Source organism: Cyclopterus lumpus, chromosome 10, assembly GCF_009769545.1.
Source record: "Cyclopterus lumpus isolate fCycLum1 chromosome 10, fCycLum1.pri, whole genome shotgun sequence".
Lineage (NCBI taxonomy): Eukaryota > Metazoa > Chordata > Actinopteri > Perciformes > Cyclopteridae > Cyclopterus > Cyclopterus lumpus.
Genome location: NC_046975.1, coordinates 23,096,038 through 23,121,343, shown reverse-complemented (window position 1 = coordinate 23,121,343; position 25,306 = coordinate 23,096,038). Strand labels below are relative to the sequence as shown.

The 25,306-nt window shown below is 44.2% G+C and overlaps 2 protein-coding genes across 3 annotated transcripts in view; one reads left to right on the top strand and one right to left on the bottom strand.

Annotated features, from left to right (window-relative positions):
- Positions 1-424: 424 nt before the first annotated feature.
- Positions 425-5,818, bottom strand: slc26a2 (solute carrier family 26 member 2). 2 transcript variants are annotated; one of them, XM_034543593.1, is made up of 6 exons: positions 5,706-5,813; positions 5,010-5,076; positions 3,739-4,334; positions 3,341-3,631; positions 2,595-3,043; positions 425-1,464 (listed from the first exon to the last, which is right to left on the bottom strand). In XM_034543593.1, exons 3-6 carry the CDS (start codon positions 4,315-4,317, stop codon positions 678-680), a joined length of 2,106 nt encoding a protein of 701 aa, XP_034399484.1. In that variant the 5' UTR covers positions 4,318-4,334; positions 5,010-5,076; positions 5,706-5,813; the 3' UTR covers positions 425-677. The 2 variants fall into 2 exon arrangements, with proteins under 2 accessions (XP_034399484.1, XP_034399483.1); XM_034543592.1 differs by lacking the exon at positions 5,010-5,076 and having other exon boundaries at positions 5,706-5,818.
- A 1,365-nt stretch (positions 5,819-7,183) lies between these two features.
- Positions 7,184-25,306, top strand: part of pde6a (phosphodiesterase 6A, cGMP-specific, rod, alpha) — a 26,783-nt gene continuing 8,660 nt past the window's right edge. The window contains exons 1-10 of the mRNA XM_034543580.1: positions 7,184-7,292; positions 11,640-11,973; positions 12,423-12,564; positions 15,449-15,601; positions 17,117-17,206; positions 17,353-17,493; positions 19,067-19,141; positions 20,377-20,441; positions 22,138-22,204; positions 23,313-23,360. Coding sequence (XP_034399471.1) covers positions 11,645-11,973; positions 12,423-12,564; positions 15,449-15,601; positions 17,117-17,206; positions 17,353-17,493; positions 19,067-19,141; positions 20,377-20,441; positions 22,138-22,204; positions 23,313-23,360 — 1,110 coding nt within the window. The 5' untranslated portion in view covers positions 7,184-7,292; positions 11,640-11,644. The remainder of the gene's footprint in view (positions 7,293-11,639; positions 11,974-12,422; positions 12,565-15,448; positions 15,602-17,116; positions 17,207-17,352; positions 17,494-19,066; positions 19,142-20,376; positions 20,442-22,137; positions 22,205-23,312; positions 23,361-25,306) is intronic.

The window sequence follows — 25,306 nt, the reverse complement described above, 5'->3', positions numbered from 1 at the left end:
AATAGATATGGAAACGTTCAGTACTTTTGATCCACTGATTCATGTACACAGACGTTTACTCCCATTCGGTCAACAGTTCACTTACAGCTTTGTAAACACGACCACGTACACAATAAACCTGTCTTCACATTCACGACACACGAGTGCTATCAGGAGCGCTCATGAGCGTGGGATTTAAAGAAAAACTGTTCAGTATATATTTAAAAAAGGAATACCTCATTACTGCAGTACCCCCCCCTCCCCCACACACAAGAAAAAAAATCACTGTTTTCCCCCAAAACATGTTCAAGCTCCCAGATCTGTGACAGAGTTCTAAATAAATCCTTTTTAGTGAACTACGGTTCTTGTTGTGAAATTAAAATGAAAGTTTACAGCCACTCTGCATCGTAGGGGGGGTGGGTGGGTGGGGGGGGGGGGTCAGCATTTCAGATCGAGTTAGTAGGACGGAACTATGAATAAAATATATATATATGTATAAATATATAGTTTGTTTACATTGTTAGGAGTTCTTTGGCTTCTTTTCTTTGTGAAATAAATACTTGTCTGCAGCAGGAGCGTCGGACAGACGCGCTGGAGCATCCAGAGGCATTATGGGTAACAATTGGCGGTTTTCTTTTGCATGATGCACAGCTGCATGCGCGTAAACGTGGAGATTTGGTAGAACCGGAGCTCTGGCTTCAGTCCCCGTTGGGAGCGGAGAGGCTCTGGGCGTAGCGGACGGCGTCCGCGATGGTGAAGAACAGGATCCGGTCTTCTTTGTCGGGGTAGTACCCGCCACTTTCCAGCGAGTCCAGCACCGAGGTATTACACTGGGCCAGGACCACCCTGATCCCGAGTGCCGCGTAATCCTTGCGGACCTCTTTCAGGGCGCTCACCCCGGCGGTGTCCAGGAACAAGACGGCGCTGCAGTCGATCACCAGGCTGCGGAGGCGCCGGGCTTTCTCGTCGAGCATCAAGGTGACGACCTCTTTACCTTCGCCCTCCGTCTCCGCCGACTTCACGTTCGGGACTCCGTCGTCCTCCTTCTCCTGCTGCCGCTTGTTCCTCTTCCTTAACTTCACCAGCTGGTCCTTCTCCTTCACGGGGTCCAGGCCGACGCACTTGTAGAGGGACTTCTTGAACATGCTCTGGTTGGCGTAATAGATCGGAGCGTCGTACCTAAAAACGGCCACTTCGGGATGCGTCCGGAGGCCGCGGTACGAAGACAGGTCCTCGTAATGCTCCCTGGCCGGCGCCCGGCCCAGCTCCAGGACCCGGGCTTGCTGGGTCCGGCCCAGGACGCTGAGGGCGGACACCAGGACCCCGACCAGCAGACCCAGCTCGGTGTTGACCAGCGCCGAGGTCGCCATGGTGATCAGCCAGATGGAGGCGTCGACGCGGTTGACGCGCCACATGGCGGGAACGTCGAGGAACTTCCGCAGAGCCCCGCGGAGGTTGACCAGGATGATGACGGCCAACACGCACCTGGGGAGAGGGCAAAAGGTCACGACTCGGGTGGGTGAGAGTACGAGACTCGGGAGAGAAGAGAGAAAGGGGGAATGATGAAAGAGTTGGAAAGGAACAGTGATTAACACGTAGAGACAATCCCGAGTACACGGGCGTGTGCTCAGATAACGCAGTAAATCCACAGCGATAATCAGATGTAATCACAACTGACGGCGAGAAGACTCACAGCATCTCCCAACGAGGGAGGAACCCCGAGTACCTTCTGCAAGAGGCAATAAATCAGTCAATCTGTATCTGCTTTAAATTGTGAGATAATAATCCAACGAGTCGGCGTCGACCTTCAACTACGGGTCGTCTGCATTTGTCCAGAGTCGATTCTGGAAAGCTCTTCTCAAGGTAAACGAGATGAGAGCCGCGAGCGGAGGGACGAGTGGACTAAAAGGAAGAAAACCCCTCGAATCCCAAAACGAAAACGGAAAAATAAAGTATTTTTTGTTGTTTTACAGAAAGTCAACGTTGTGCGTTTCGCTAAGTACCAAAAACGTGCGGACCTCTTTATTGCACGTGGCGGGTGATGCATGCTTTGTAATCACGATGCTCCTCAAGGTTCACGATGCTCCTCAAGGTGCACGTTTACAGATTAGATTAAGAAGCGGACTCTTCTAATCTAATCTAAGAGTTAATGGGAGAAAAAAAACGACCCCGACCTGCTTTTGCAGAAGAGGGTCCTGTTTGTTTTTTTGTTGCACCACTTTCACTGTATATACACTTTGATTTGTATTTATTTATTTAATTTTTCATTTCCTTTATTATTTAAAATTCTTGAATATAATATGTCCCGCTATTTTATTATATTGTATATATTGTAACCTTGTTTGCTGCTGCGTCAATCTATCTATCTATCTATCTATCTATCCATCCACCTACCCTTTAAACTGGTTTCTTTTTTTAGCTAACGAACGGACCTATTCAAACACGGAGGCCGGATCCACTCCTTTTTGTTCTTACCCTTCACAATAAAAGCCCTACGTACACTGTTAACTGTTCATCGATAGACTATCTCACAGTATCTTCGGCTGGCTCCCCTCAGACCGTTCTGCTCTGGCTCAACAGGATCCCTTTACCTCTACCTTGTGCGGTACGCTTACTTCTGAAGGGAATAGAAGAGCGGCGCGATAACCAGCAGCACCAGCAGCAGGACGAGGGCGCTGATCAGCCCGGACACCTGGGTGTGGCACCCCGTGGACTCCTTGACGAGGGTCTTGGTCAGCGCGGCGCTGCTGGTGAAGCAGCGGAAGAACGACGGCAGGATGTTGCACAGGCCGAGGGCGTACATCTCCTGGTTGGCGTCCACCGCGTAGCCGTGCTTCTTGGCGAACATCTCCGACAGCGAGACGGTGATGGCGAACCCCACGATGGCGATGGAGAAGGCGTCGACGGCCACGTTGGGGATCAGGGTCCACATGGGCATCTGCGGGGGCATGAAGCCCGTGGGGATGTCGCCGGACACGTCCGACCCGTAGTCGGTGTTGAAGCGGCCGAAGTGGGAAGCCAGCGTCGCGATTATCACCACGAAGAGCTCGAAGGGGATTGGAGCCTGGGCCAGGGGAAAAAAAAAAAAGGTCACTTTCTAACCTCGTCGTAATCAGTTTCAAGGAAGTACCGGAGCTTCTTTCCTTTAAGAGAAACACCTCATGATAACCACCTTTTTGTATTGTGCCTGAACCCAACTTTCCACTTTCCAAATCCCAAATGTCTTTAACACCGGACATCCAACAATAAGACATTTCTAAAGCAGAAAGAAAATCAAACTGGTACGTAAAGAGCTTTCTCGCTGACCAGTTCCTCCTGTCGTTATACCCGTTGATTACGATGAACAAATAGGTATGTTCACCTTCATCTTGGCCTTGAAGCGATTGTTGATCTCCTTTGCGGGTAGCAGGACCAGCAGACACACCAAGCTGGTCACCAGGTCACAGACGTTGGTGTTTCCCAGGTTGCCGAGCACGCTGTACCAGGTCTTGAACAGCACGAACCAGCCCTGGGGCCTGGGGATCTTCAGGCCCAGGAGGTATTTGAACTGGGACGTGAAGATGGTCAGGGAGGCTCCCGTGGCGAAGCCGTCGAGGAGGGAGTTCGAGAGGTAGACCGAGATGAAGCCGACCTGGAAAATACCCATCAGCATCTGAGAGAAAAGGGAGAAGTGTTTTTTTTTAAATTTATTTTTAACCCTTGATGCCTTTTAGTCCCACTAGCAGTGGGATCATCCCTGTGCCGCCCCTGCTCCCTCACCTGGTAGACCCCGGCAGTAAAGGTCAGCGTGGTTCCCACCGCGATGGCGTAGCAGCTCTTGTCGCACACCACCTCGAGGCTGCCGTTCCCCAGGCCGGCGAGCAGGACGGCGCTACCGTTGCTCCAGCCGCCGCCGCCGCTTTCCGAGTATCCGGCCAGAGCCAATTCCCGATCCACGACCTGACCCATGAGCAGGCAGAGCACGGCGAAGACCCCCGCCGAGATGTGTCGGGAGGTGCCGAAGACGGCGTAGATGATGGAGGTGAAGAAAGACGTGTATAGGCCGTATATGGGGTCCTGGCTGGCCAATAAGGAGTAGGCGATGGACTGGGGGACCAGCAGGATCCCCACGATCAGCCCCGACATGGCGTCGCCCAGCAGCCACTCCCGGAGCCGGTAGCGCGGCAGCCACTTCAGGATGGGCACGAAGCCCAGGATCTTGGACTTGGCTTTCTTCGGCGTGCACGAGCAGTGCTTCTTCAGGCGCTGCGACGCCACGGACCGCCAGCTCGGGCCCGTTTCCTTCTCCACGCGTTCCAGGACGAGAGGGCTCTGCTGGTCCCAGTCCTGATGAGTCATGGCTGGAGGCCCTTCTTCTGTGGCGGTTTGAAGAAGAAGAAAAAAAAAAAGGGGGGTTTCGTTTTCAGTCGCGTGGTCGTATAACCCGGCTTTATCTAAAACGTTTACGGCAGGTCACATGTGAGGAAGATGGTTATCTATATCAGGTGTTGGCCGAACTGCACATTTCGCTGACGCCAAACAAAATGTTGCGTCACAATACAGATATGACACTTCCTGTCATTCAAAGGGAGTCAGCTCATGCCTTCAGTGACTCGAACTCACCAGTAATGACATGCACCAAAAAAAAAAAGACATAATAACCCATGTAATAATGTTATTATCAAATTAAGGTCAGCATGTAAACCGACTGGCTCATGACTGGATTTTAATTTATACACATTTTGCCTTTCCCCCCCATTTTTCTAAGCGAATACTTGCAGCAAGCTTTTTAGAAGGTCAAAAAAGTCTAAAAGTCAAAAGTTGATACTGGGTTTAATTTGAATGTTAATTAGAATGTTTGGCAGCAATTAAAATATTTTTGCTCGAAAAAAAAGACATTCTCTCAAAAAAACACATTTTCTTTCAAAAATAAAAAACATTTTCTCTCAAAATAAAAAAACCTTTGCTCTCAAAAAAAATAATAATCTTTTCTCTCAAAAATAATAAAATAATTTGGACAAAACAGCTATAAAAAAAAAAAGTCAACTTACCTCCACGTCCTCTTCACGGTACCTCATTCAACAGGCCACGCCCACTTCGTCAACACTCAACTCGTCGCTTTTCGTTTTGAGAGCAAAAGTTATTTTATTTTATGGCAATTTTTGTATTTATTCGCATCCACAAATTCGAGTTTCATAAGCAAAACGAAGACATAATTTATTCTCAGATGTTTTGACTTTTTTTTTTTTTTGCGTAATAAAGACCTAAATCTACCTTCGTAACAGGTTGGTCCCGGTTGAATGCCGCACGGTTACGTTAATAGCATTACAGTGACGTCACTCGTTTTGGTTTCCTCAAAGAACTCACGTGTGTTTTTTTTGTTCGTGACATTAACACGTAATAAAGTTCCTGTAACAATGTCGGCTTGTGTGCAACTTGGTTTAAAGAATACCGAAGTCATCGCGGATATTATCGCGCTAAAAAAAACGCAGAACGCACATTTTAAGTCCCTGAAAGCAGCACGAAGATCCGCTATGAATGAGCACCAAAAGTCCCTGAAAGCAGCACGAAGTCCTGCTATGAATGGGCCCCATTGTAAACAAGTTGACAACGTGGACACCGGCTGCAACTTTACAGCCAACCTCAAGTAAAATGACAGTCTGCCCTCCAACAACAACAACAACAACAACAACAACAAGAATAACAACAAACCAATACATTGTTGTTTAACGCGCACAGTAACTGACCTGAGCTCAGTCGCGGTTGAAGGAGTTCATTCAAAGCGGCATTCAGTTCAGACTGTCATTCCGCCTCAAATGATTTTTTTTTAAGCCCGTGCCTGCGTGCGTGATGACGTCACGCGGAAACGCGAGGGGGGTGTCCTGCGTCACGTGACCCGCCCGAGGACCGAGAGCTGGTTCTGCGGGGCGGCGCGATGCGCCACTTTGTAGCACAATGAGACGCCACTCGATAGGACTAAAACAAAGGACGGACACATTGACGCAAACGTGAACGCGGAAGTTAAGGCAAAGGAAGTTAGTGCGTGCGGTTATTGGAGAAAGATACTTCAGAAATTAGTGAATATTTATACTGTTACATTCTGGTAAAAACCCTCCAGAAACACAGGATTCCCCCCCCCCCCCATAACAATATAGGTACCTTGTCCATGACTGACCTTATCTAAAAACCCTGAATACTTATTAACCTTATTAACTTGTGAAACAGAGAAAATATTATTTACTATTTAGAAAAACAGCGAGGTTTTCACGAGGAAGCCAATTCCTGACGGTACTGTTGGTGACGGGGTTTCCAGAGAGAGTGAGCGCTCCTCGCGCGTCGCTACTCTCTGAACTCACCTCATAGGTTGACACCGTCCAAAATGAAAGCCGCTGTACTTTTATGAAAGGGTTTATTTTGGGATGGACAACCATATTCCTCCTGTTCCAGCTGTTTGTTATTAATTTATACTGAACTATTAGTATTAAACGTGGAAAAACAACCACCGATATGGTTATAAATTCATAAAGAATATGACATTGAACTACTAGAATAAGTTATGAGTCCTTATGATAAACTGTTAAGTAACTTGATTAAAAAAACATTTAAACTTTTACAGCCATAACTATTATAACCACACAATCCACTTTTCCTCCACATGGTCCAAACTAATTTAATAAAGAGGTTTTTATGGATGCTTTCATACTTGTTCCCCCTCCCTGACAACTTGTTTCCATTAAGATCGATTATAATTTATTCAAGAAAAAGTTTCAAGCGAAGAGGCTTTATTTTAAAATGGAAAATGATAAAAATGTAGTTTTAAAACACAAATATTTCATAATATTTCAGCGATAGTGAAATCCCACTGTCAGGAATTACAACAACAATAAAGTAATCTCTGTCTTTTTTTATTTGTTTTTACTGTTCTCCAGTTTACAAACTGCATGACTGAGTTTGGATCTGCTCGTTAGAGGTTTTATATCTGTTTCTTGGAAGTGTGGAACTAAAACGACATCTATTTATTATAAACATCTTCATCCTGGTAGAATAAAAAGTCAAAAAAACAAAAAGAAGCAAAGAAGCGGACGGCGTGGCTGATGAACAGAATCCCTTCGGGTTCAATATGCAACGAGAACCCCAAACGTGTCTTTTAATGACAGAAGAAAATGTCATTAAGCGTGACGAGGAGTCGTAATCCCGCTGCAGTAATTGGATGCGGGTTTATAGTCCACACATGACCATTTAAAACCATCCCTGTAATCCCCTTTCTCCTCTCAGACACCTGCAGGACAGAGGGATTAGACTCTCTGCTGGAGACCGTCCGAAGACTTCAACAGGTAGGACTGTGTCTGTTTTATGATGTTATTGATATAACTTTATTAATAAATGTCTTTATTGGAAGGGACATATTAAACTAACTCTAACTAGTCCTGTTGGGAGAACCGATCTGCAGAGCCACCAGGTTAAATCAACTTGGCCGTAACATTGATATTAGGGTTATGTAAAGGAGATGACACCCACTTTGCTTTTATCACAACCAAAACGTGTTTTTTTTCTTCATAATTAGTGTATTAGTAGAATGAGCAGTTGGATGCTTCCTTCGCTATCTCCTTGAGCAAAGGGAACACTGGTCCATCCTTTAGTGAAGTAGAGAAGATAATGCTGTGTACGTCTGATTCCCTTCCACCGGGTTGGGAAGTGTTGAGGACACATGTTGAGGACAAGTGTTGAGGACACATGTTGAGGACAAGTGTTGAGGACAAGTGTTGAGGAGACATGTTGAGGAGAAGTGTTGAGGATGATTGTTGAGGACAAGTGTTGAGGAGACATGTTGAGGACAAGGGTTGAGGACAAGTGTTGAGGGCAAGTGTTGAGGAGACATGTTGAGGAGACATGTTGAGGAGACATGTTGAGGAGAAGTGTTGAGGACAAGTGTTGAGGAGAAGTGTTGAGGAGAAGTGTTGAGGACAAGTGTTGAGGACAAGTGTTGAGGACAAGTGTTGAGGACAAGTGTTGAGGAGACATGTTGAGGAGAAGTGTTGAGGACAAGTGTTGAGGAGAAGTGTTGAGGACAAGTGTTGAGGAGACATGTTGAGGAGAAGTGTTGAGGAGAAGTGTTGAGGAGACATGTTGAGGACAAGTGTTGAGGACAAGTGTTGAGGAGACATGTTGAGGACAAGTGTTGAGGAGAAGTGTTGAGGACAAGTGTTGAGGACAAGTGTTGAGGACAAGTGTTGAGGACACATGTTGAGGAGACATGTTGAGGAGAAGTGTTGAGGAGACGTGTTGAGGACAAGTGTTGAGGAGACATGTTGAGGACAAGTGTTGAGGACAAGTGTTGAGGACAAGTGTTGAGGAGACATGTTGAGGACAAGTGTTGAGGAGAAGTGTTGAGGACAAGTGTTGAGGACAAGTGTTGAGGACAAGTGTCGAGGACACATGTTGAGGAGACATGTTGAGGAGAAGTGTTGAGGACAAGTGTTGAGGACAAGTGTTGAGGACAAGTGTTGAGGACAAGTGTTGAGGAGACATGTTGAGGAGAAGTGTTGAGGACAAGTGTTGAGGAGACATGTTGAGGACAAGTGTTGAGGACAAGTGTTGAGGAGAAGTGTTGAGGACAAGTGTTGAGGACAAGTGTTGAGGACAAGTGTTGAGGACAAGTGTTGAGGACAAGTGTTGAGGACAAGTGTTGAGGACAAGTGTTGAGGAGACATGTTGAGGACAAGTGTTGAGGAGACATGTTGAGGAGAAGTGTTGAGGAGAAGTGTTGAGGACAAGTGTTGAGGAGAAGTGTTGAGGACAAGTGTTGAGGACAAGTGTTGAGGAGAAGTGTTGAGGACAAGTGTTGAGGAGACATGTTGAGGAGAAGTGTTGAGGAGAAGTGTTGAGGACAAGTGTTGAGGACAAGTGTTGAGGACAAGTGTTGAGGAGACATGTTGAGGACAAGTGTTGAGGAGACATGTTGAGGAGAAGTGTTGAGGAGAAGTGTTGAGGAGAAGTGTTGAGGAGAAGTGTTGAGGAGAAGTGTTGAGGACAAGTGTTGAGGAGAAGTGTTGAGGACAAGTGTTGAGGAGACATGTTGAGGAGAAGTGTTGAGGACAAGTGTTGAGGAGACATGTTGAGGAGAAGTGTTGAGGAGAAGTGTTGAGGAGAAGTGTTGAGGACAAGTGTTGAGGACAAGTGTCGAGGACACATGTTGAGGAGACATGTTGAGGAGAAGTGTTGAGGAGACGTGTTGAGGAGACGTGTTGAGGACAAGTGTTGAGGACACATGTTGAGGACAAGTGTTGAGGACAAGTGTTGAGGACACATGTTGAGGACAAGTGTTGAGGACAAGTGTTGAGGACACATGTTGAGGAAAAGTGTTGAGGAGACATGTTGAGGAAAAGTGTTGAGGACAAGTGTTGAGGACAAGTGTTGAGGACACATGTTGAGGAAAAGTGTTGAGGAGACATGTTGAGGAAAAGTGTTGAGGACAAGTGTTGAGGAGACATGTTGAGGACAAGTGTTGAGGCTAAGTGTTGAGGAGACATGTTGAGGACAAGTGTTGAGGACAAATGTTGAGGAGAAGTGTTGAGGAGAAGTGTTGAGGACAAGTGTTGAGGACAAGTGTTGAGGAGACATGTTGAGGAGAAGAGTTGAGGACAAATGTTGAGGAGAAGTGTTGAGGACAAGTGTTGAGGAGACATGTTGAGGACAAGTGTTGAGGACAAGTGTTGAGGAGACATGTTGAGGAAAAGTGTTGAGGAGAAGTGTTGAGGAGACATGTTGAGGAGACATGTTGAGGACAAGTGTTGAGGACAAGTGTTGAGGAGACATGTTGAGGACAAGTGTTGAGGACAAGTGTTGAGGAGACATGTTGAGGAGAAGTGTTGAGGACAAATGTTGAGGAGAAGTGTTGAGGAGAAGTGTTGAGGACAAGTGTTGAGGACACATGTTGAGGACACATGTTGAGGAGAAGTGTTGAGGAGACATGTTGAGGACACATGTTGAGGAGAAGTGTTGAGGAGACATGTTGAGGACAAGTGTTGAGGAGACATGTTGAGGAGAAGTGTTGAGGACAAGTGTTGAGGAGACATGTTGAGGACAAGTGTTGAGGACAAGTGTTGAGGAGACATGTTGAGGACAAGTGTTGAGGACAAATGTTGAGGACAAGTGTTGAGGACAAGTGTTGAGGAGACATGTTGAGGACAAGTGTTGAGGACAAGTGTTGAGGAGAAGTGTTGAGGACAAGTGTTGAGGAGAATTGTTGAGGACAAGTGTTGAGGAGACATGTTGAGGAGAAGTGTTGAGGAGAAGTGTTGAGGACAAGTGTTGAGGAGACATGTTGAGGAGAAGTGTTGAGGACAAGTGTTGAGGACAAGTGTTGAGGACAAGTGTTGAGGAGACATGTTGAGGAGACAGTGTTGAGGACAAGTGTTGAGGAGAAGTGTTGGAGGACAAGTGTTGAGGAGACAGTGTTGAGGAGACAGTGTTGAGGACGAGTGTTGAGGACAAGTGTTGAGGACAAGTGTTGAGGAGACATGTTGAGGAGAAGTGTTGAGGGACAAGTGTTGAGGACAAGTGTTGAGGACACATGTTGAGGAGAAGTGTTGAGGACAAATGTGTTGAGGAGAAGTGTTGAGGAGACCTGTTGAGGAGACGTGTTGAGGACAAGTGTTGAGGAGACAGTGTTGAGGAGACATGTTGAGGACAAGTGTTGAGGACAAGTGTTGAGGAGACATGTTGAGGAGAAGTGTTGAGGAGAAGTGTTGAGGAGAAGTGTTGAGGAGAAGTGTTGAGGACAAGTGTTGAGGACACATGTTGAGGACAAGTGTTGAGGACAAGTGTTGAGGACACATGTTGAGGACACATGTTGAGGAGAAGTGTTGAGGAAAAGTGTTGAGGAGACATGTTGAGGAAAAGTGTTGAGGACAAGTGTTGAGGAGACATGTTGAGGACAAGTGTTGAGGACAAGTGTTGAGGAGAAGTGTTGAGGAGAAGTGTTGAGGAGACATGTTGAGGAGACATGTTGAGGAGAAGTGTTGAGGACAAGTGTTGAGGACAAGTGTTGAGGAGACATGTTGAGGACAAGTGTTGAGGATACATGTTGAGGAGAAGTGTTGAGGACAAATGTTGAGGAGAAGTGTTGAGGAGAAGTGTTGAGGAGACATGTTGAGGACAAGTGTTGAGGACAAGTGTTGAGGAGACATGTTGAGGACAAGTGTTGAGGAGACATGTTGAGGAGACATATTGAAGAGAATACGTTGCATTTGCTTTGTCACCTCATGAAACAGGAAGTCATTGATTTAGAGTTCCTAATCAAACAAATGCTTAACAATGTGAAACCATCAGAATATAAATTCTGCTCGGTAAACATTAGAATCCTTTTGTTCCTTCAGGGAGCGAAAACCTCGTCTGCTGCGTTCCTAATCAAACAAATGCTTAACAATGTGAAAATATGACGGGAAATATAGTTCACTTTGATTTTAATCATAGTTTGATGTCTGGTTAGTTTTGGAGAAAAAAAATGTTTATATATATATAAACATTTTAACATAATTTAACGTCACTGATAAGGTGAGATGTGAATAACCAAGAAGATAAAAGACCTTTTTGTTCAGCCCGTTTTCAATATTTTCAGTTTCTTTTTGCTACACTCGATCATATTTCTAGTAACGCCTCCTCCCCGTTGGACGTGGCAGCGGTCATGGTGGACGCGGCGGCCGCGGAGCAGTTCCTGGACGCCAACCCGCAGTTCGCCAAGCGGTACTACGACGTCAACTACCGGCCCAAGGTCGTCTCCGACCTGCTGGACAGCAACCGCAAGGCGGCGGTGGACGTGGGCGCCTTCCACGAGCTGTCGGCGGTGGAGGAGAGCGAGGTCCTCTTCGACCTGATGCGGGACATCCAGGACAACCTGCAGATGGAGAAGTCCGTCTTCAACCTCATGAGGCACCTGAGCTTCATGATGAGGGCCGACCGCATGAGCCTCTTCATGTACCGGCAGAGGAACGGCGTGGCCGAGCTGGCGACCAGGTGACCGCGGGAGAAATGTGCAATTAAATCGTAAATCAATATTTTAATGAAGCGCAGCTATTCAAAATAAATAAATAAATGAAGTCAACATTTTTTTTTTTTTTTTCATCCAATGAAATATTCTGCTCCAATCCATTTTTTTACATTAAGATTAAATTATACATTTATATATATACATATATATATATATATATATATATATATATATATATTAAAAAGAAAATGTTTAATAGTTGTATCCATCAGAAAAAGTTGATGAATAAAAATTAGACATTCACAGCTTCCTTCAGAGACCTCAATAGAGACACGTGTCCATGCTCCCGAGAGGAGCCCCTACCACCAGACCCTAGCTGCCTTGCTCAAGGGCACCTCGATGAGTTTAATTAGCGTTCATTTCCGTCCCACCTTCTCTCTCTCTCTCTCTCTCTCTCTCTCTCTCTCTCTCTCAGGTTGTTCAACGTGAACAAAGACTCGCTGTTCGACGACTGCCTGGTGCCGCCCGACAGTGAGATCGTGTACCCGTTGGACATGGGCATCGTGGGCCACGTGGCGTCCACCAAGAAGATGGTCAACATCGCCGACGTGTCCGAGGTAAACGCTTTTTAACGTCGGGCGTCGCGGGCGCCAGAACAACGCTGACGGTTCGAGGATTCATATTCATAACCTTCCCTAACAGGACAAGTTGTGTTCCTACCTGTTCATTCGTCCTCTAACTTCACTTCCTGTTGCATGCAGAACAAACATTAAAGCGTAAGTCTGACTACAACGGAGAACATTCCAATACGACTACATGGTCCTGTTGCATATCACACATTCAATAATATTCTTAAAAGACCCAGAAACAAACAAGTCTTTACTGGAAGTCAATGAGACACAACGAGAACAAAACCATTTGACCTGTTTTAACCTGTCGACTTTCAACAAAATCCATCTGATTGATAAGTGATTGATTCATGGCCAAGTAAAGAAAAATTAGAATTAGAATATAAATGCTGCTCTGTGCTCAGTAAACATTAAAATCCGTGTTCCTCCAGGGAGCGAAAACCTTGTCTGCCGCGTCTCGGTTTGACCAACAGGTGGCGACGTGACACCACAGTGTCCCTGCCGCTCACTCCCTCCCACCAAAACCAGCTCAATCTCATTACAGCCAATACATGTGACATTTAAAAATAGCTGGCGAGCTCCAATCCCACGTACACCTCAGGTGTACCTGCAGACTCCCCCCCCCCCCCCCACCCCCCCACCCCCCCCTTCTGCGGAAAAGTCTTGCACCAACTGCTATTGTGACATTTACCCTTAATAAGGCATTCAGCCCACTCCTCATAACTGATGGATTACGAGCCAGGTCTTCTTGTACTCGTGTTCACGGGAGATTAGAAAGCTCGGTGGCTGCTGACGCGTCGACATCACGGACCCCCCCGGAGGCCCCGGACCCCCCCGGACCCCCCAGGTTGGGTGGGGTCGTGCCTCCAGGCCGAGGCCCCTCTCTCTGTCCGTCACGAAAAGAGAACGCGATGGGGAAACGTGGAACGATATGAAAAGCCTCCAGAGGGCTAATGTTTCCATATAATTGTTGGTCTTTATGATGCTAATGCGGCCTTTCAGAGAAATGCAGCGAGTCGCTGTCAGTCTATTTCCATCCCAGTCCCCATCCAGAGCAGGCCGGTCCACCAGTCTGGATTCTTGTAGGTGGAGAGTGGGGGATTATATGTCACTGGGATTATGTTGTGAGTAACAGCTGGCCTCATTTCTAGCCCCCCTCCCACCCCCCAGACCCCCTTTATTCTACCCTTTCCTCCGTCAAAAGGGAATTTAATAATCACACAATTTTTACAATAAAAAAAAAACCTGAATAACTCTGACCGTTGTTTGAGGTGCGGTTACTGGAGGGGTGAGTTGGGGGGGGGGGGGGGGGGGGGGGGGGGGGGGGGGGGGGGGGGGGGGGGGGGCGGTTTGCAGATGAAGCCGGTTAATCTGTCCTGAATTAGAGCGATCCCAGATTACTCTCAGAGGTCACGCCGGCTCTGAGTCATTTCTGCAGACTCGGCATTATTACACACCTTTAATCTCTTCTGCTCCACTAGGTTTTATGGCAAGTTTACATTTTTTTTCATTGTAAAATATTTCCTTTTTATAAATTAATCACAGGCCCAAAAAAGACACCCTGAACTCCAGGGAGGGAGTTTATTTAAATAATTTAATGTAAGAATTTATATAACATTATTAACATATTTATTACACATGCATCTATTCAGTTTGACGCATCTCTCTTTTTTGCGTTAATTATTCATTCGCAAAATTAAATCATGTTCACGGAAGGGAAGACGTGTTTATGTATCGTTGTTTATTTTAAGGACTAGATTTAGGATCTGGCGACATCTAGTGGCGAGGTGGCAGATTGCAGCCGACTGAAACCTCGATGGCCTCGTCGAGAGCCAGTGTTTCATTTGTCCCTCGCGGGCTGTTGTAGAAACAAGGAGAAATAAACACAAAGACTCTTAGTCTCAGCTGATCATACGCTCAATATTTATGCCCATAGATCGCCCTAAATGCTGAATATTGTTGCTTTAACAAATATTAAATTACCTCGACAAATAACACAGCTAATCGGGAACTGTAGACACTTTTTAAAATTTTTTTAAACTAAGCCGAAAGGGTTAAACAATAAAGATTCCAATACATGAAAGACGATAAACACATTTTAATATAACAAAATACAACTTGTGCTTAGACAAAAACTTCTAAAAGTGGAAAAGGTCAAAGCTTCGACTGAGGATAACAAGCAGGATGAAGACCTCTCCGCGGCTTTAAGGGGTCAAAGGTCGGCCAATAACAAGCTGTCAAACTGCTGGAACAGGTTTTTATCTGTAAGCTCTGTGCGAGGCCGCGGTTGGATCGGCTTCTGCGGCGCGATGCAGATCCAGGATCAGCGTTGTGGCCTCATAAGGACTTCCACCCAGCTCTCACTTCCTGGACCACAGCAACGTTAGACAATAATAAATATGTGACGGCTCAAATCTACTCTGAATAAATACCCAGGACAGGTGTCACACGCAAGAGCATTAAAATCAAAGCACAATAAAGTGCATTAATTATTTTTAATAACCCGTTCAGGTCAAGGGACAACTTTTATTTCTCCGGGGTCCCTCCTCTGCCTCCTCTGTAGGTGTTTATTTTATTGTTTTATTTGTATTCAGTTAATGAGCCGCCCGCCCTCCGTTTCAGCCCCGGAGGAACACAGTTGATGACCCCCCCCCCCCCACCCCCCCCACCCCCGTACAGGAGGAGCGTTAGAGGGCCTTGAGTCGGTGGATAATGGAGAGCCTTTTCTTTTTTTATGGATGGAAGTGGCGTGTCCATCAAAAGCTGGATGTCTGGAAGGATGCGGGGGGGCAAAGAGCAGGCAATTAGATGCAATCAAACCCCCCCCCCCCCCCCCCTCTCTCTCTCTCTCTCTCTCTCTCTCGCTGCACAGAGCGCTCATTACAGCGACTTCGTGGACGAGCTGACGGAGTTCAAGACCAAGAGCGTGCTGGCCGTCCCCATCATGAACGGTAAAGACATGGTGGCCGTGATGATGGCCATCAACAAGCTGGACGGGCCGCGCTTCACCGCCAAGGACGAGGAGGTGACGGGGGCCCCTCAGCGCTCTTTATTTGACTGATTCAGACACTTACATTAAGTGGACTGCTTTGTCTCTATATATACATATATATATATACATATATATATATATATATATATATATATATATATGTATATATATATATATTTTTAATATATATATATATATATATATATATATATATGTAATCCATATATATATATATTTAATATATATATATATATATATGAAATGGATTCATATATATATATTGCCATTTAATCCATTAAATATACATATATATATGGATTATATATAAATATATATATATATATATTTGATCCATATATATATATATATATATATATATATACATTTAATCCATTTAATATATATATATATATTTATATATTAAATGGATTAATATATATATATATATATATATATATTGCCATTTAATCCATTTAATATATATATATATATATATTAAATGGATTAAATATATATACATGGATTATATATAAATATATATATATATATTTAATCCATATATATATATATACATTTAATCCATTTAATATATATATATATATATATATTTATATATATTAAATGGATTAATATATATATATATATATATATTTAATATACTCTTTTTTTGAAAAGTGACCCCGTATTTAATCTTTTCTTACTTTTGCACACGCTTTCTGTGACTTCTCCAAACCGCCGCTCCATGTAACTGAAACACAAACGTCACAATATTCACAAGGTTTGTTATCAGCGCTGCATGAAACCATACGAGGCAGATGCAGCTTCATAATCTGTTTTCCTGCTTCACCAGTTGTCAAGTGACACGTCTTGTGACTTTATATAATCCATGTTGTGCTTAAAAACACGGGGCGAGAAATCACTCAAAGAGCTGATTGGTTGAAGCATCTTCAATATGTTTAAATTATACACATTTATAATCTGCGTTTGGGTCCAGATTTGAGTGGAAGTCATAAATGTTCATGTGCTACATTAATGGATTAATTTTAAAGTGGCAAAGGACAACTTTTTCCACCCGCGTCTTTTAGTTTTGGCGACTATTTAAAGAGAAGTTCGTAACGCTGACGTTCGTTTTCCTCGTCTTCGAGGAAAACATGTATTAAGGACTCCGTTACACAACTTTACAATCATTTTAAAACAATTAAAGTCCACGTTTCATATCCAAACTAAAACAGCAAGAAGACGTAACCACACAGAGATATGACACTCGATACGTCTTCTTTTGTGGAGAGAGACGACACGATGTTCACCTCCTTTTGGTTTAAATATCACCCGTCAAACGCGGCGGGGTTTTGACGAATGGAACTATCGGCCACTTTTGACGCGTCTGCCATTTGAAACGGGTCGCCGGCTCCGACTGAAAGGCACGAAAAAGGGATGTTGTGAGAAGAAGAAGAAGAAGAAGAAGAAGTAGAAAAACACACAGCCTGCTGGGAATGGCATCCATCGCTCAGGATGGAGCGTTTAACGTGCGCTCCGCTTCCCTCACAGATCCTCAACAAGTATCTCAACTTTGCCAACCTGATCTTGAGAGTCTTCCACCTGAGCTACCTGCACAACTGTGAGACCAGGAAGGGGCAGGTGAGTCCTCTCCTCATGTTTTTAAGAGACGGGTAGAAGGTGCACAGATGACACGCATACACATGTGGTACAGAGAGAGTCATTGAGTGTGTGTGTGTGTGTGTGTGTGTGTGTGTGTGTGTGTGTGTGTGCGTGTGCGCGTGCAGGTGCTGCTGTGGTCGGCCAGCAAGGTGTTCGAGGAGCTGACGGACATCGAGAGGCAGTTCCACAAGGCCCTGTACACGGTCCGGGCGTTCCTCAACTGTGACCGCTACTCCGTGGGCCTGCTGGACATGACCAAGACCAAGGTGTGTGTGTGTGTGTGTGTGTGTGTGTGTGTGTGTGTGAGCGGGGGGGACTCCTTCCCCACGCTTATATATCTAAAAAAAAGGATGAATAAAAAGAGATAAAAGAATACTTACAAGGGCGACTTGTAAAAAGGCCGAGTCAGCATTATTATGATTATCTGTTGGAAGCATGCAGATCAAAGGTCAGATCATAACAACATGTGTCTTTCCTCAAAGTTTGACTTTGAAAAAGTGAAGCAGAACAAAGTTTGAGAGGTTTTAGTACACAGAATTTAGGCGAAATGGACATTTGGGCACCATCTGTGCAATTTGAATTTTCTCATGTACCAAACTATATATTTCACTTGTATATTACTTATGGTGTTCAATACATCCAAATACAGCAGTCTTTGTGGATTAGAAGAAGAAAGAAGCCAAAAATAAGCAACATTTGTGACTGTAAAGCGCTAAAGCGATTCATGTTGCTGTGTTCTTTGGCTCATGATGAGAAGTGATGCTTTGGTTCCTAAAGATATTTAGAATCTGTGTTAAATCCTCTCGCTCTTTGCTATCTGCCTTCTTCTGATAGCACCGAGCTACGGGTCGCTAGTTCCAAAAAACGTACTGAGTGGGCTGACTCCTGACAAAATGATGGTTATGATATTTTCATAATTCTTTCGGTTGGTGTTTGGGTTGTGTGGAAATGGTTCACCGAGTCTTGTAGCCCAAGTTCTCTTGTTTAACATCAATATATGTGCTCATGTTTATTGTGATGTTTAATGTTTAACTATAATGTGTAAAATGGGTTTTAAGAGGTTAACCTCTGCAGCCGCCACACAGGGGTCACAGTGCAACACGTGCACACACACACACACACACACACACACACACGACGTGATCACGTTCACGCACACGCATTCGACCTCAAACGAGGTCAAAACGGACGACGCTTAAGAAGTCAAAATACTTTAGATTTGGGAGCAATAATCCACGTTCAGGGCTGGATTTTGGTTCTTAAGAAGCTTGACTACTAAAGACTTCACATGAAGCACGAGTTACAAACCATAAACATCCTGGAGGGACGAACACAGCACAACTGTATACGGCGAGCAGAAATGTTTACAAATGTTTAAACTTTTGTGCATCTGGCGCTTTATTAATAAAGTCCCGCTGCGTTTGAACCGTTCTCTTTGATGAGATCTGTTTCCTCTTTTTATAGAACGAGGTATTTCCAGACGCTCCTCCGGGGGTCTCTTTTGCGGCGTCATATATATACTACTTATTGTCCGTGGCTGTCACCTAATCACCAGCAGCTGCCGGTTGATTCCCAACACCTGCTGGGCTGAGAACAAACACATGTTGTTGTCTGCTCGTGGAAAGTAATCAGAACTGGTCGCTCGGCGTTGAGCCTCCATTTTGCTTCTGGAAACTGTGTGAAGACAAAGAGAAGATATTAAACACTAGCGTGAGAAATGGCTGGAATTAGCATTTTCAGGCAGATGGATTAGCCTCCAATTAACAGTAAAGGCATTCTGGTTCTTTCTCTCTCTCTGTGTGTGTGTGTGTGTGTGTGTGTGTGTGTGTGTGTGTGTAGGAGTTCTTTGACCTGTGGCCGGTGCTTATGGGAGAAGTTCCACCGTACGATGGACCCAAAACTCCTGATGGCCGGGTGAGAACACATAAAACATGCTACTACAACTAGCTAGTTGAAAAGTGATGGAGAGACGCCATGTTGGTCTCTGGTAGCAGCAGCGACCTGTCAATCACCTTGTAGCCCCGCCCTAAAGCGTACTCAGTAGAGAGAATGCAGCTTTAACACATGAAGCATAGACTTCTATACAACCAGAGGAGTCGCCCCCTGGTGGTCAGGAGAGAGAATTCAGCTTTAACACATGAAGCATAGACTTCTATACAACCAGAGGAGTCGCCCCCTGGTGGTCAGGAGAGAGAATTCAGCTTTAACACATGAAGCATAGACTTCTATACAACCAGAGGAGTCGCCCCTGGTGGTCAGTAGAGAGAATGCAGTTTTAACACATGAAGCATAGACTTCTATACAACCAGAGGAGTCGCCCCCTGGTGGTCAGGAGAGAGAATTCAGCTTTAACACATGAAGCATAGACTTCTATACAACCAGAGGAGTCGCCCCCTGGTGGTCAGTAGAGAGAATGCAGCTTTAACACATGAAGCATAGACTTCTATACAACCAGAGGAGTCGCCCCCTGGTGGTCAGTAGAGAGAATGCAGCTTTAACACATGAAGCATAGACTTCTATTACAACCAGAGGAGTCGCCCCCTGGTGGTCAGTAGAGAGAATGCAGCTTTAACACATGAGGCATAGACTTCTATACAACCAGAGGAGTCGCCCCCTGGTGGTCAGGAGAGAGAATGCAGCTTTAACACATGAAACATAGACTTCTATACAACCAATTCTTGTATTTTGTATGTATTTTTTGTGTTTATTGGACTCTTCGTCTATCAGTACTCATTTTCCGAGATATCAAATATTAGTGGTCAGATTTCCAGGACTTTTATATCGTTCCAGCCTCAAACTGATCATCATCAGTATGTTTGAATTGAAATTAGTGATCGTGTCACTAAAGCTTCTGGATCATTAGGAGCACCTGGAGGACTTTTAAGACCAGTGTTAATATTAATCTCCTTAATGACACCTTTGTACCATTTTAAAAATGTCATCTTTAACCTTGGAAATAGTTGGGTTGATATTTCTACATAAATTAGTGTCTCTGTACATAAAGAACTTTGAAAATGGGACTTGAAAGAACTATTTAAAAGTGGTCTGCCCTTCAGGTGTCAATAGAGTAACGCAACATGGTCGGTGATAATAAGTGATAATCAATAACAAGCTGATTATCACTTGTTTATGTTGTTTTTCTCCTCAAGGAAATCATCTTCTACAAACTGATTGACTACATCCTGCACGGCAAAGAGGACATCAAAGTCATCCCGTGAGTTTAGAGATACCCGGTGACACGCACACGCACGCACACGCACACGCACACGCATGCACACGCACACACACACGCACACGCGCACACGCACGCACACACACGCACGCACACACACACACACGCACACGCACGTGGAGAATGAACGCCACACAGCATTACGCTGTTCCACCAACGCACAGGAGGTGCACAGAAGAGGAAGAGGAAGAAGAGGAAGAGGAAGGAGAAGAGGAAGAGGGAGAGGAAGAAGAAGAGGAAGAAGAAGTGGAAGAAGAAGAAAAAAGAAGAGGAAGAAGAGGCGAAGGAGAGGAAGAGGAAGAAGAAGAGGGAGAGGAAGAAGAGGAAGAAGAAGAGGAAGAGGGAGAGGAAGAAGAAGAGGAAGAAGAAGAGGAAGAAGAAGTGGAAGAAGAAGAAAAAAGAAGAGGAAGAAGAGGCGAAGGAGAGGAAGAGGAAGAAGAAGAGGGAGAGGAAGAAGAGGGAGAGGAAGAAGAGGAAGAAGAAGAGGAAGAGGGAGAGGAAGAAGAAGAGGAAGAAGAAGAGGAAGAAGATGTGGAAGAAGAAGAAAAAAGAAGAGGAAGAAGAAGTGGAAGAAGAAGAAAAAAGAAGAGGAAGAAGAGGCGAAGGAGAGGAAGAGTAAGAAGAAGAGGTAGAGGAAAGAAGAGAAGAAGAAGAAGAAAAAGAAGAAGAGAAAGAAGGAGAAAAATAAGAAGAGGAAGAAGAGGCGAAGGAGAGGAAGAGGAGGAAGGAGAGGAAGAGGAAGCACAATAAGCACATTTAAGGTTATTGGTTATCGGAGAGATAACAGCAGGATATTAAACAGTTTATTTATCATGACCTACATTTTAAGAACAGTGTTTTTTGTTTGTTTACCATGACTTGTTTGTTTACTATAATCCAGCGCCCCTTGTAAACAATAATAACCGCGGTCTGTTTACCGTCCGTTCATCTCACACGTATTATTTGATCTGGATGATTTTTACCTTCGTTCCTCCCCGACAGTCGTTTATTTTGAACGCCCGCCGTCAACAGGAAGTCGTTTCCAGGGTTCTGTTGTGTTCCTCACGCTGTGTTCCTCACGTTGTGTTCCTCACGCTGTGTTCCTCACCCTGTGTTCCTCACGCTGTGTTCCTCACGCTGTGTTCCTCACGTTGTGTTCCTCACGCTGTGTTCCTCACGCTGTGTTCCTCACGCTGTGTTCCTCACGTTGTGTTCCTCACGTTGTGTTCCTCACGCTGTGTTCCTCACCCTGTGTTCCTCACGCTGTGTTCCTCACGCTGTGTTCCTCACCCTGTGTTCCTCACGCTGTGTTCCTCACCCTGTGTTCCTCACGCTGTGTTCCTCACGCTGTGTTCCTCACGCTGTGTTCCTCACGTTGTGTTCCTCACGCTGTGTTCCTCACGCTGTGTTCCTCACGCTGTGTTCCTCACGCTGTGTTCCTCACCCTGTGTTCCTCACGCTGTGTTCCTCACCCTGTGTTCCTCACGCTGTGTTCCTCACGCTGTGTTCCTCACGTTGTGTTCCTCACGTTGTGTTCCTCACGCTGTGTTCCTCACGCTGTGTTCCTCACGTTGTGTTCCTCACGCTGTGTTCCTCACCCTGTGTTCCTCACGCTGTGTTCCTCACGCTGTGTTCCTCACGTTGTGTTCCTCACGCTGTGTTCCTCACGCTGTGTTCCTCACGCTGTGTTCCTCCTCAGGAACCCTCCGGCGGACCACTGGGTTCTGGTCAGCGGGTTACCGACCTACGTGGCCGAGACCGGGCTGGTGAGTGTCTCCTCTGGTTCCTCTCGGGAGATGATTGACATGTTCGTCACACGATGACGACGCGTGAATAAAAGTAACGTTGACCTTCGACCTCGAGGACCGGAGGACACGAGGTCTGAAATGACCAATTTTAATCATAAACCCGAGCCGCGTTGCTCTCATTATATCCAGAGACGTGTACACAATAATCACAATAAATAAAATAGTAATTATGCGCACAGGTTCCTGTTGATTTCCTTTTTAAAGAAACACGATGACAGAATGTGGAAGTTTACTTTAAAGCTTCGAAAAAGGAGAAAACTCCTCTTAAATTAATGTTTCCTCTCACTATCTTGTTCTGATTATCAATTTATTATTATAATTATTAGCTCTTTCAGCAAATGCAGCTTTAATCACATTTTGGCATCCGGTTGATCCATAAAAATTAATTTCATGCTTCTCCAAATGTAATTAATAATGGTAAATAATAATTATAAATCCGATTTAAATCACGTCTGGAGGCACTTATTAAAGCGGATATTATTTGGTGTATTTAGTGAGGGTATATTAATTAAAGGACATTATATGATGAAGTTAATGATTATGTTTATTAGATCCCTTATAGCTTTGTGATTACAGGAAGAAAAAAGTCTCAAAAATCCAGCTTTATTCAAGTGACGACAACAACAACAACAACAACAACAACAACACCAAAATGCTTCCTCCACATTCCTCACTGTGACTATCAGAGAACACTGAGATTCATTTTCTTTTTTTTAATTAAAAATATCTTAACTTCCCCTGGAAGCCGGCGGGCGGTCGGAGGAGCAGAACGCCATCAGGCCTCATGACTTATTATGGGATGCACACATGCATTTTCTCGTCCATCTATCCTTCCTTCGTGTTTAATGTGTTTAATGTGTTTATTAATGTGTTTAATGTGTTTAACGTGTTGTGTTTAATGTGTTTAATGTGTTTATTAATGTGTTTAATGCGTCGTCATTGTCGTCTCTTCTTTTGCCTCTCTCCTTCTTCTCCTCCTTCTCCTTCTCCTTCTCCTTCTTCTTCTTCTTCTTCTTCTTCTTCTTCTTCTTCTTCTCCTTCTCCTTCTTCTTCTTCTTCTTCACAGATTTGTAACATAATGAATGCCGGTCAGGATGATTTTTTCAAATTCCAGGTAAGAAAGCTATTTTTTTTATAATGTTTCTTTGCAGGAAACGCTGGTTATGAAAAACAGGAGCGAAAGATCAATTGTACAATATTACTAATAAGTGGCTTTCATCATATCGTATTCTTTGTGTTTATTGATTATTGATCAATAGGCACAGAAGCAGTATATATATATATATATATATAAAATGATATATATTCATGAGCATCCAGACTTTGAAGAGTCATTGCTGTGAATTTGGCCGATTTATAATAAGAAAAAATTTTCTGCTCCCATAAATTTACCCTTTAATATCTGAGATTCTTCCTTTTATTTCTCTGGTTATCAGCCCCCTGTAATTTATTAATTTCTTTATTAATATTTCACCCATAATGGCTGTTATATTCCATCGTAAAGGCATCAATGATCCTAAATAAAGGATGAAACTCGTGCTACTTTGCTTCCAGATTTAATTTAACGTGCATGTGAATTAAAATGATGTAATTGTCAACTGTTCTTACATTCACATTAATTCACTCATTTGATTCATACCATTTGTCCTTTTACATTTATTGATCCTGAGAAATAACTTATGTACATTAACACATAAAGTTGTTGCTGCGAGAGCAATTTCCCTCATTATCCGCAGTTTATATGAGTCAGAGTACAGTAATTGCATTATATATATACCTGTGTGTGTGTATATATATATATATATATATATATATATATATATATATATATATATATATATATATATATATATGAGCCTTTACTCTTGAGTGATGTGAATGAAATAAAAGGTAGAGGGCATATGATATTAAAAAAGTAATTTAGCCTCATAATGGGATCTCACCCACCGGGGATCTCTTTTGCATTACAGTCCGGACCACATGTCCCCCCCCCCATGCTCCGCCCTCCCTGGCTCCGCCCCCCCATGCTCCGCCCCCTGGCTCCGCCCCCCCCCCATGCTCCGCCCCCCCAGAGTGTGAATGCGTATTCTGAGGGCCATAAAGGGCCCGCAGTATTTATCCTTATTAAACTCGTTGTCCGTCGTCGGTTCCGCTGAAATAAATTAACAAAAAAAATGCGCCTCCCTTTTTTTTAACTATTAAACGAGATTGCTCCCTCAATGTTTAATGCTTTTTTATTTATTTATTCTTTTTTTTGGGAGGTGGTTGGAAATATTTTGTTTTGCAGCTCCTCCGCATTGCGACATCGGTGGAATATTACGCATCAGTTATTTGGTCACTTTTCCCAGTGTCGACGTGTCGAATGGACCCAGGGTTCTAGTTCCCCGACGGACCCTGAACACACCGTGGACCTCTTTAGCCTCTCTGCTCTCTTCAGTGCTTCAGTTCATCTCTTCTGTGGCTTCATTCTTTAACCACCTTAAAGGGAACCAGATGAATGAAGTGGGCTTTTAAAGGGAAAACATCGTCAAACTGCTGCGAATAACTTATGCGTAATTTATTTTAAGATTTTTAATGGTAGAACACATAAAGTACGAGTAGTTGTGCATATTTAAAAAAGGTTTTGCAGCGGCAACACAGCTCCTCTCACACGATCACGTGAAGCCGAGCAATGTAATGAAAAAGAAAGGTTCATAATAGCTGGAAATTATGGAATCATTTAATTTCTTTCATTAAATTCTTTGTGAAAACGTCCGCTTTCGTGCAGAAGTACGAGCCCCGTTTCATAAATGAGACTTCAACAAACCTCCTGCACTGTGTTCATATTTTAGGAAGCGGTGAGCAGGTGAATTATTGATTCTCGCTCATATTTTCCTCTGGATGCAGAAGGTCATGTTCAATTCATGCCGGGTTCCTGCTTTCTTTTATTACAATCGTGGGTAAAATACAAAAATAGAATAAATAGTGATATGAAGGCCCCAAAATGACTGGCTCGACACATCAAAGAAAGTATATTGTTATTTATAGTCAGTGTATAGGCATGTTGAACTGTGTGTGTGT

What these genes read in the sequence shown, in the direction of transcription:
- slc26a2 (XM_034543592.1), bottom strand. Translation starts at nt 4,317, where the DNA reads ATGACTCATCAGGACTGGGACCAGCAGAGCCCTCTCGTCCTGGAACGC. An exon ending in TTACTGCCGGGGTCTACCAG is followed by an intron (nt 3,632 to 3,738) that starts GTGAGGGAGCAG and finishes CTTTTCTCTCAG; the next exon opens with ATGCTGATGGGTATTTTCCA. An exon ending in GCTTCAAGGCCAAGATGAAG is followed by an intron (nt 3,044 to 3,340) that starts GTGAACATACCT and finishes CCCCTGGCCCAG; the next exon opens with GCTCCAATCCCCTTCGAGCT.